The sequence below is a fragment of the Marmota marmota genome, unplaced genomic scaffold (genome assembly GCF_001458135.2).
Source record: "Marmota marmota marmota unplaced genomic scaffold, marMar, whole genome shotgun sequence".
NCBI classification, from domain to species: domain Eukaryota; kingdom Metazoa; phylum Chordata; class Mammalia; order Rodentia; family Sciuridae; genus Marmota; species Marmota marmota.
In genome coordinates this window covers 40,604,114-40,616,227 of record NW_026000093.1, presented here as the reverse complement: position 1 = coordinate 40,616,227, position 12,114 = coordinate 40,604,114, and the positions used below count along the sequence as shown (strand labels likewise).

The 12,114-nt window shown below is 32.0% G+C and overlaps 1 protein-coding gene across 2 annotated transcripts in view; it reads right to left on the bottom strand.

Annotated features, from left to right (window-relative positions):
• The window catches only part of Tmem67 (transmembrane protein 67), a 40,533-nt gene that overhangs the window by 27,713 nt on the left and 706 nt on the right, over positions 1–12,114 (bottom strand). For both annotated transcript variants that reach the window (XM_048782790.1, XM_015485957.2), the window contains exons 2-6: positions 11,010–11,098; positions 9,440–9,533; positions 6,856–6,955; positions 5,434–5,503; positions 5,263–5,337 (exon numbers count right to left, since the gene is read on the bottom strand). In XM_048782790.1, the coding sequence (XP_048638747.1) occupies positions 5,263–5,337; positions 5,434–5,503; positions 6,856–6,955; positions 9,440–9,533; positions 11,010–11,098 (428 nt within the window). The remainder of the gene's footprint in view (positions 1–5,262; positions 5,338–5,433; positions 5,504–6,855; positions 6,956–9,439; positions 9,534–11,009; positions 11,099–12,114) is intronic.

Sequence of the window (12,114 nt, the reverse complement as noted above, 5' to 3'; positions counted from 1 at the left end):
ACATAAAACGAAATCCGTCAATAGTCCAGAAAATACATGTGCCTGTTTTGTTGATACAAAAAATAAAATGGCATAAAAGAAAAGAAAAATAATAAATCCTGAGAATTTAGTGGTTAACTTCTGTTGATTTAGGATAAATACTGTATTAAATTGACAAGTATTACAAAATTAGGGGCATGATTTCTCAGCAAGAGATTTGGGATATACAGAATAACTAACATTTAAAATCTCTAAGGTGATCACGCTTCCCAAACTCAGAGGGTATCAGAATTAATTTGAGAACATCCTAAAAATAGAAAATGACTAGTTTCATTCCAAACAAAATCAATGAGAAGCTCCAGGATGAGACCAGGGTTTTGAAAGCTCTGGATATAAACTACTAAGAACCACTGTTTTAAAGTTTATCTGAATATTCTGCTAAAAAACGAAACACAGAGAAGCACCATTCAGAGTAAACAGGTCATGAACAGAGAAGATACAGAAAATTATATAGAACGTGGCACCAGTTGATATGATTATATAACTTTGAGTGCACGAATTAGAGTATTATTTCACTATTAAAAATTATAACCATGCAAGGTAAGACTGAAACAGTACAGAGAAATCAAGGAGGTGCCTACAGAATAATAGAGTCATGTCAAGAACACAGGAGCTATCTTGAAGGAAAATCCAAATTTGGGACAACTTGAGCTTTGAAAAGAAGAATAACTAATAGATTATAAAAAAAAGATTACAAACTGAGAGAACAAAGATTGCATGAGTTCATGGTAAAGATTAAGAGAAAAAAGAAAGCACAAAGAGAATAATCTTCCTTGTAGAAGATTATTAGCTAGCTAATATAGAATAGCAGAATTGTGAAATCATTAGAAATGGCCAATTTAATAATGTATATTGCATGCAATATAATGAAACTTGGGCAAAGAACATGAAACAAAATCTGTCAATAATCCAGAAAATACATGTACCTGTTTTGTTGATACAAAAAATAAAGTGGCATAAAAGAAATTAAAAATAATGAGAAAGTTCATCAATAGATACTAAAATGGATATTTACATAGAAAAATCACAAATTAAAATCTCAGACTAGTTTATCAATCACAGTGCTTTTACAATAGAGATAGTGGCCAATGCAACTGTGACCAAACAACCAAATTAGTGTTACCAATAACTGGATGACTTGAACTGTTTTTTCTTGTTTCAGTGTAAGAGACTATATACAACCTATAGAATTGTCTTTTCCCCAAAAAAGATTCTTCACTGAGTAAACAATGATGCTTCATGAGAAAACAATCAGAAAAATCCAGGAAAACACATACACAAACAAATGCAAAATGGGACAGGCATCTGCTGTAGATTTAAAAAACTAAAAAGATTAGTTGCAATGTGGGTTTCTTGATTGGATCCTAGGTACTCTCCTTCAAAAAAAGAAGAAAGGAAAAAAGGGTATTATTAGAAGAACTGAGAAAATCTGAACAGATATTAGATAATTCTATTGTATTAATTTTAAATTTTCAGGATATGATGCTAAGAAGATGCCTTTTTTCTTGGTGGATATACATTAAAGTATTTGGAATAAACTAAAAATAAAATTTGTATAAAAAATAAAATTTGTATAAAAAATTTGTATAAAAAATAAAATTTGTATGTCTACATCTTATTTTCAAATGGCTTAGGAAAAAAATGTGTATATATGTATGTATATCTACATATAACAGTCTCTTGTTTCTGGGGCAACTGGTTCTAGGACCCCCACAGATATTCAAATGCACAAATGTTCAAATCTCTTATTCAAAATGACATGGTATTTGCAATTAACATAAGCTATATTCTCCTATATACATTAAATCATCTCTAGATTACTTATCATACCAAACACAATGTAAATGTTACATAAATAGTCGTTATACTGCTGTTTGGGGATCAATGACAAAAAAAAGTTGTCATATTCAGTACACATGCTATTTTTTTCCTAATACAATCAATCTGCAATTGTTTGAATTTGTGGATGCAGAACTTATAGATACAGTATTAAATACCATTATAATATGTAAACAATATTTACATACATAAAGTGAAATAAATTAATTGTGGCAAAATATTAATAATTGGTTAAACTAGGTGAAAATGTATGCACAATCATTCTTTCAATTTTTCTGCAATTTTAAAATATTTCAAAATAAAAATTTTTGAGATAAACACCTACACAAGATGCTAGCTCACTATTACTGTCTTTGTGAAAAGGGAATGAGAAAACACTGACCATATGTATGGAAATTCTTTACTGATTGGCAGGAATATTCACAGATTAGGATTCAAAGCCCTTGTTATAAAATTATACAAAAGTAACTACATTCAGAGTTTGTGCCCCAAGAAAACTTTCGACTTTAATATTCAAAATAGACTTTTCTAATCAAGAAGAGTGTTGTGTTGTAGAATCAATCAATACAAGTATTTAAGTCTAACTAGCAATTCAAGTCTCAACATAAGTTAGTAAACATACATTGTTTTATCAATTAAGTTAATTTCATGTTTAATTCCTTTAAACCAGTCCCTCAGAATTGGACTGATCTACAAATGCACAGACATAACTGAATTCTTATCCCTGCCAAAATGAGGAATGGGCCAAGATACTTATGATATCTTAATTAGATTTTGTTTCCATGATTTATACTTTGTCTACACAGAATCATCTTATCATAAACAGCAGTTATGATATGACTTAGATGTGGGGATTCCAAACTTGTCCTTGTGAAAGCTTGTTTTCAGGAATGGTATGTTTAAATGAAATATATTTACTGGATCAGAATTAACTTTAAAAATAATCCCTCCTTTCCTAAGGGAATGGCCCTTCTTTTCCTCTGAGGAAGGGGGATGTGGAGGTGCTGGTGCAAGAGAAAGTGACATGGTGGGAAGACTCGATGCATTGAACACATGAGTAAATTGAAGAAAAAGTGGGATTCCAAGAGAGAGATGAAACTGTTATAAAGAAAAGAAAGTTTTAGCTAAGACTTCTTGGGATCCAGGATTTTACACGATATTAAAAATGTCAGTGATGAAAAAAAATTGAGGATAATGAGCCCCAGATTTCTTATTATTAGAGCAGGTACTTGAAACCTGCCAAAAGGAATGGGTAGAAGGAACCTTAAAGATATCAGTATGAACTCATTTCTTTTATTATGTATGCAGAGATAGATGTAGAAATAGTTATAGATGCATGTATGTGTATAAGTATGTGTACATGTGTTTCTGGCCATGTCTGGGTATGGGGGCATATTAAGGGTGATAATCTTTGTTACTAAATATTACCCTCCCAAATTTATAGAGAAATGACTGATATGGGGCTGGGGAGATAGCTCAGTCAGTAGAGTGCTGGCCTCACATGCACAAAGCCCTGGGTTCAATCCCCAGCACCACCAGTTGCACTCCATTTGTGTGCGATGAATTGAAATGCATTCTGCTGTCATGTACAACTCAGGAGAACAAATAATAAATAAATAATTAAAAAAAAAAAAAAAGAAATGACTGATTCCAGGGCTGGGGCAGGAAAAGTACAAGGTAAGTCTGGAAATAATGTGCCAGAAAATAAGGAAATAATGGGGACATGTCACAAAGACACAGGAGACAAATGGAAGAGGCTTCTATTGGCCAAATCTAGTGTAATCTAAGCATCAAAACAAATAATGTATTTAGATTATAATCAACTGAAAAAATAGGGACCAGTAAATCCATACTGACATTATCAATAAATGTATACATGTATATAAATGGTATATAATAGATTCTATTAGTAAATGTGGAAGAAATGGTGAAAACCAAAAATTAACTTTTGGTAACCATTACAGCAGTGGCTGATAAAGGCAAGTGTCATTAATGGAGATGGATGCTAATAAGCTTAGTGAGAAAGAGAAAGTATAATCTTAGAAATTTCCCTGACAAAATAAGTGGAAAATGGTAACTTTATAGTAGTCATGGTAACTTTATGGCAGGTGATCAAGGTTAATATCATCAGTAGTGGGACCCTGAATACCTCCTGATATAATGCAATGTATTGAGAAAAGTACATCATTTTTGTGGCTTTCTGCCAAGCAGGAACTGAGTATAGGGAAACACTATGCAGACCCAGGTTGAAGGGTCATCCTATAGATGGTAATCCCTATAAGCTTCAAAACTGTCAAGTTCAAGAAAGTCAGGGAAAGAATGAGACTGAAAAGATAAAAGGAACATGACTTCTAAAGGATTTGGGATCTTAGGCAAAACAGACATTATTGGGTCTTTTGACAAAATTATTTCAACTTGAATTATTTGAAAAAGGAAAAAAATAGAATAAAATAAAGGCCTGCAAATTTGATAATCAGACTGAGAAAGAATTCCCCAGAAGATACACATTTTGTTGCAGATGAGCCAGTTTGAGGATAATCTCAGAATTTCCTACATATATTTCTATTTTAGCATTTAATTTGCCATTTTGAAACTATTTGATACTTGCCTGTCACCCCCACAATATTATTCTGGACGAAAGGAATTTTTCCTTTTTGAAGATACCAGAATCCACCCTTGTCATTATCTTCATGTCCCTCCCAATCACTTCTACTTACTTAACATGCAGATCATAACCTATCTTCCATAAGCTCTGCTGGCATACTGGATATCTTCAGTGTTTACCAGCTCCTATCCTAACTAACTCCCAGTCAGTAACATAACCTCTATTCTTGTTCTAACTCACCCTCTTCTCTCATTTTACACCCCAGACCTTATTATCACCAGCATGTGATACAAAATCTCTAACCCCAGTTCTCAGTGATCTCGTCTATAAAACAAAGAATCTGGCTGGACATAAAACAATCCTTTTTTTTCCAATGCCTATTATGTACAGGCACTGCAATGTAGGTATTACTATTATTATGTCCTACTTACAAAAAACTGAAGTGTAGAAATATTAAGTAAATTTCCCAAAGAATCAAGAATAAAAAATTAATGACCAGGGTTCAAATCTAGAGTCCATGATGCTCTTCATTGCATTATACTGAGTCCTTTATAGAACCTATATCAGATATTTTCAGTTTAAACATTTTGTGATTTCCTTAAAAAAGCAATGAGCTAAACTATGATGCTCAGTTGTTAGACTGAGGGTTCTTAGATTGATAATTTGTTTCAAAGTGATTTAAAAACTTAAATGTTTCTAATTTTTGTCTGAAATTAACTACCAAAGGAGAAATGAAGAAAGATCCTTCACAATCAAGAAAAAAAGTGAAACATACTCACAAGCTCTCCAAGACGTGCAGTTGAAAGTAAATGTGAAGGAAAACTCCCTTTGTTACTGATACATAATCCTCCTGTCTTCATAAATAAATAAGGGGGGAAAAGACCTAGTTTATGGAAAGTTATAAGCAATTGAATTAAAAACACATACTTTATTAATTTAATTGTTCTTACTAAAATGTTAGGTTCTGAACATGCACAGGACCTGCTGGCATTAATGAATGTTGGTTCACATCGGATACACCTGTTCAACATACAAAAAAAAAAAAAAAACACTTTTAAAAATGTTCATGAATTACACTAAACCTCATTTAATTGGAAACTTTTTTAAAAGAGAAAAACAAATAAGTTTATTAACATATATATTTCATATATACATGGGAGACACCCAGAGAATTAAAATGCTGGATTAGAACAGATTCATTCAACTAAGCAATTACTTAAATAAATAAATTAAAAATATTAACAATGATTTAAATAGTCTTATACCCCTCTTTGTGTTTTAAGGCAAGTATAAACAAATAAAATTAACCAATAATAGAAGACTATTTTCTTACCTATACATAGGAATGCATAGAATGAATATACTGAATAGCAAAGATGGCAAAGTCACTCAACTAACAAGAGTCCCAAAAATATATATATATTGAAACTAAATCAATATTTACAAGTANCTAAAAAAAAAAAAAAGAATGAGATGAAGGACTACTGGGGACTCTGATGAGTTTATATGAACTATTACTTATAAGAAAAAACAGGCAGGAAATAGGGCTGGGGCATGACGTAAACTCCAGGTCTGGGGAGATTTTTAAGGGGCCAACTTGAGGATTAGCCCAATAGTCAGTTTCAGATGTTGCAACTCAGGTCAGTCTGAGAGAAAAGATGATCCAATGTTAAGTATCATTAGGAGAAATCATTTAACTATTTTCTATATAAACATTGGGAAATGAAAAGAAAAACTGTGCTTAGAGGGAAGTCAATATGAATGCCTCTTTAAAAAAAAAAAAAAAGAAGAAAAGAAAAACCCGAAAAAGCTGAAATTGCAATAATGTGTTTAAGATAGAGGGAAGTGTGTGTGGTACACGTATGCATAAAGGGGGAAGAAGAAATAGAGAATAGGGCTGTAAATCAGGGTACCTGAGTTATTATAATTGTAATATCTATTAATGTTTTCCTAAATAACATTATAACAAAGGCTTTCATACCATACTTGGTACTTAATTATAGATTATGTCCAAATTATATAATAACAAACAAAATAGCCACCTTTTGCTTAGCAGTTACTATATAGTACTACGCTAAGAACTTTACATATTCATTTTTGAGCCATTATAGCCTATTAAGTGAGTGATATAGTCCCATTCTAAAGACAAAGGACTTTCTAAGTTATCTAAAGTAAAAAATCTAATAGATTGAGCAAAGATTTTAACCCTATTTTGTCTTGTGCTCTAGTCCTCAGTTCCTTTAATTGTTCATGTCTACTTCTATCCTTCTTGAGTTATTGTGAAAATTAAATGAAATGAGAGCACTTTCTAAAAACTGGAAATTACACATAAATATGATATTAATAAAGCCAACCCCTATTATACTACTTACCTGTTTTCTAAAGCATTTGCTTTTGTAAAAGAGTTTTCAGTATCATCACAAAGCTCACAATTTGCTTGAGGCAACAATGTTCCATTAACATTTCTTTCCACTAAACAATTTAGAAGAAAAATTAAGATATAACTAACTCATAATGAACAGATAAGCTTCTTTAATACTTAGAAAATAGTTAATAAAACCCACTTAAAATTGTAGTTTCTATAACTCGGAGAGCTTTTGATAATAGTACTTCACTATTATCAAAATATTTTAGTTACATAAGATTTTCAAATATTTCAGTTGTCCAGTGATTAACTTGCTTACAAATATGGCTAACACTCAATACCTTCTGTTTGTTTTTTTGGTATGAGGGATTGAACCCAGAAACACTTTACCACTAAGCTATATTCCAGGTCCTTTTCATTTTTTATTTTTGAGACAGGGTCTCACGTAGTTACTTAGGGCCTTAACTTAGTTGCTGAGGCTGGCCTCAAACTTGGGATTCTCCTGCCTCAATCTCTCAAGTCACTGAGATTTACAGGCATGTGCCCCACACCTAGCTTGTACCTTCTCGTTATATAACTTGGAATTTGTCTCAGTATCATTTATTAATCAGTCTTATCCTCAATGATACAAAATATCACTTTTTTACATACCAAATTTCCATATGAATTAGATCTATTTTCCCTCACCCCACCCACCCCAATACTAGAGATGGAACCCAGAGGCACTTTACTACTGAGCTACATTCCCAACTCTTTGACAGAATCTTGCTATGTTGCCAAGTCTGGCCCCAGACTTGCAGTTCTCCTGCTTCAGCCTCCTGAGCTGCTAGGATTATAAGCATGCTCCACTTCAACCTGTCCTGATTGGATCTATTTTAGTTCCATTTTAAGTTTGATCAATCAGTCCTTGTCCTCACATGCCAGCCATACATACAACAGCCATAAAATATGCATAACATCAGATGGGATAGCTTCTTTTTTCCTTCAGAATTTTCTTGGCTTTTTATATATTTGTCCTGATAAACTTTAGAATCAGTTTATATATTCTCCAAACAAATAAATCTGGGTAGAATTTATTAGTATTTCCTTAAATATATAGATTGATGGGAAAGCTAACATCTTTCTAATGTTTAATCTTTCCATTCAAAAATGATAAAAGTATTTTTCATTTATTAAAGCCTGCTTTTGTATCCTTCAGTAGCATTCAGAAAATTATACTAAGGAAGTATTCATCTAATCCTACATTAGTAAGAATCTTTTTAAAAATCAGGCAGGGCCTTATATTTTCTTCTCAATGCCTGCTGATGTCTAAGGCACCATTAAATTTTGCATGAAAAACTAAAGAAATGCAAATCAAAACTACTCTGAGATTCCATCTCACTCCAGTCAGAATGGCAATCATTAAGAATACAAGCAACAATAAATGTTGATTAGGATGTAGAGGAAAAGGTACACTCATATTGCCAGTGGGACTATACGCAACCACTGTGCAAAGCAGTATGGAGATTCTTAAGAAAACTTGGAATGGAACCACCATTTGACCAGCTATCCCACTCCTCAGTTTATATCCAAAAGACTTAAAATCAGCATACTACAGTGACACAGCCACATCAATGTTTATAGCAGCTCAATTCACGATAGCTAAACTATGAAAACAACCTAGATGCCCTTCAACAGATGAATGGATAAAGAAACTGTGGTATATATACACAATGGAATATTTTGATATTCTTTATAATATTCTTGTAATATTCTCTAAAAAAGAAATAGAAATTATGGCATTTGCCAGTAAATGATAGAACTGGAGAATATTATCCTAAGCAAAATAAGCCAATCCAAAAGAATGAAAGGCTGAATATTTTCTCTGATATGCAGATGCTAATTCACAATAAGGGGAGGGGTGGAGAATAGAGGTATTTTGGACTAGACAGAGGGGAGTAAAGGAAAAGCAGGGCATAGGGGTAAGAATGATGGTAGAATGAATCAGACATTACTACTCTATATGCATATATGATTAAATGACCTGTGTAACTCTACATCATTTGCAACCAGACGAATAATAACTTATTCTCAATTTATGTATGATGTGTCAAAATGCATTCTATTGTCATGTATAACTAATTAGAACAAATAAAAATATATTAAAAAATTTTTTGCACAAAAATAAGTTTTAAAAATACTATTAAGTAATCATTAAGTTATCTGACATCATTTACAAAATAAACACAAATAAAAATTTATCACTAGTGTGTTAGAGTCTGTAAACAAGTCAAAATAACACCTGGCATTTTGCCAGGGGAATGTTAGAGTTGTAAACAAGTCTGGATGGTGCCTGGCAAAATGCCAGAGGGAGTGGTTTGAGAAGTAACAAAAGCGAGCCATTAAGTGTGGAGATTCCTTATTGGTTGACTGATGTATCTAGTTTATGCTAATTAGATAAGCTGTGTGGAATGCATAAATACTGCTCCTGTCCTGCAATAAACGGCTCCTACTCCTGCTGTATCAACGTACACAAGTTATTCGTCACCCCCCGATTATTTTGCTGCAGCCGGACTGCGGCACTAGTGTTTTATAAAGAAGTTAATTCTTACCTAAAATATGGCCAGTGGGACAGTGGCATTTTCCTTCTGCAGTTAAGCCACTAGGGCAAGAAATGCAGTCCCAACCATCTTCAGTAACACCCTTCTAAATTAAACAAATAAACAAACACCAAAAAACTCCTTTTAAATTAACTTTCTTCTTAATTAGTCACATAAGTTCAGTCACAACAATATGTAATTTGCAATGGACAAAGAAATCATACTCATATGATCCAATTAAAAATTCCTTGGAAAAGCTGAGCATGGTAGCACATGCCTATAATTCTAGGGGCTTGGAAGGCCAAGGCAGGAAGATCGATAATTCAAAGCCAGCCTCAGCAACTTAGCAAGGATCTAAGCAACTTAGCAAGACCCTGTCTCAAAATAAAATATAAAAAGGGGTAGAGATGCCATAAACATATAAGTTATGATTCATAATGGGTGAATTTTAATGGCATATAAGATACATAAATTGCTAAAATTGGTTTATGACAATACTTCCTTTTACCCATCAATGATTATATAAAAACTGGGCTTATTGTATGGTTTAGGAAAAACATATAATACATATTAACATAATTAATTTATATTAATATAAGATAGGTTATATAATAAACATCAGTAATTATAAATACTGATGTACCCTAAATTAATAGAGAACAATGCTAAAAGTAACTTAATGCCACAAATTACTTTAAAGTTTGGATGAAAAAGTGGATTTATCAATAAGTGTTCCTATAGTTGACAATGCATTTATATAGGAGTATTTAAAAATTGCAATAGCTTAACTAATGTCACTGAAAAATAAATCTGCTCTGGTATAATTTTTTGTTATCAGCAGTAACTCAGGACTAATAAAATAAATATCAAAATGGTAAATTTAACGGTAATAAATAGTTTAATTAGAATAACTGGTAACTTAATATCACATTATCAGATTTAATTTTTTAAATATGACCATGTGAAAAAACAGTACTATAAAAATCAGAACTGCCACAGAGACTCATAATATCTAAAATAATGGGAAAATCTATTTCTGCTTATTGAGAATTATCCTATATACCAAGCTAACAAAAATTCAAGACATTATTTAGCTATTTATTTATTTATTATTATTATTATTTTTGTGTGTGTGTGGTGCTGGGGATTGAATCCAGGGCCTTGTTAACTATTTTTGATATAATTGGTATTATACAATTTTTTTTTACATCTTAGTTATCATTACAAACATCCATCATCATATAAAACTGTTGACCCAGTAGGTCTAAGACACTGAACTCAATCTGTACCAAAGGATATATATATCCCCAAATGCTTGATATATGTATTATTCATCTATTTTTATTACTGAGTTACTCTAAGAGGAAAAATAAAAATACAAATTTAAAAAGCGAAGAAGTGCATTTCTGTCTTTTGTAAATTTGCATAAAATTTCATTGATCTCCCCAAATTTACTCTAGTAAAAATAAAGACAGCTTAATAATTTTAAAGTTTGTGGGGGAATATTAAACATTATATTGAAGTTTTAAAAATAAAGACATTTATTACTTTTTACAGGAAAGTTATTTTAAGTTCTCCATACCATATTGTCTGGGCACTTTTTACAAATAATGTCAGGTCCTCCATTACTAGAGATCATCTGAAATCCTGGTAGACACACACATGAAGTTCCTAAAACAAAAAGAGCCAATTTTGTCCTTAGAAAATACAACTCCAGGAATAGGAAAACTCAATAAATAATTCTTAAGATCTTGAGTAATCAGTACTGTACAGTGGTTAATAGCAAGAGTCTTGAGCTAGTACTGTTTGAGATCAAATTTAGAAACATGCTCCCAGATTCCAATCTCAGTTCTCCTACTTAGCTACATGGCATTCAGCAAGTTACTGAACCTCTCTCTGTGCCTTGCCTTCTTCAATAAAATGGAGAAAATAACAGTACCAATCTCTTAGGGTTAGTATGAGTATTCAATTAGTTATATGTAAGAGTTGTAAAAGAGTCTGACACACAGCTGGCATTGTGTTCCTAATATTTTAATTGCAAGCATAACTATTAAACTGTTGAACTATTAAAACTATTTACCTGCTATAAGAAATGTTACATTTCTATGTCACTAAATCACATACATACATTCATTGAATTTAAATTTAATTTGCCAAAACCTTATTGAGAAAATTACCTTCACTCAAATAAATAAGTTTCCTCTGGAAAGACAATAAATGTCATTATTACTATTCAACTTGTTGGATACAGAAGTTTAGCATTCTCTAAGGAGTCATTATGTGAAATAATCACCAATAGGAGTCTATGTGGTACAACACATACATTATCTGTATTTATAATTATGAAACTAATACCTTACATTTTAAAGCCCGAATGCTTTCTCACTCTTATTTCCCTGCATGAGTAGCCTGATCTATCCTGTTCGATAACTTAAATAAGGATACATCAAATCTGAAGATGGCAGAAAATTAACACCGCTGGTAATGAAACTGAAATTGAAAACACTTTAATCCTATTTTTAATAGAGGACAACATATTTCAAGAAGCTGGAGTGGGAACTAGGTCCAAATGATGCATTTGGGGGGAAAATGAAGACAAAACGATGTTTTGGAAATTTATAGTTCGATACTGGCGGTATAGTCATGCGTTCTCCCAATTCTCAAATTTAGGTCACACAAAAGATGTC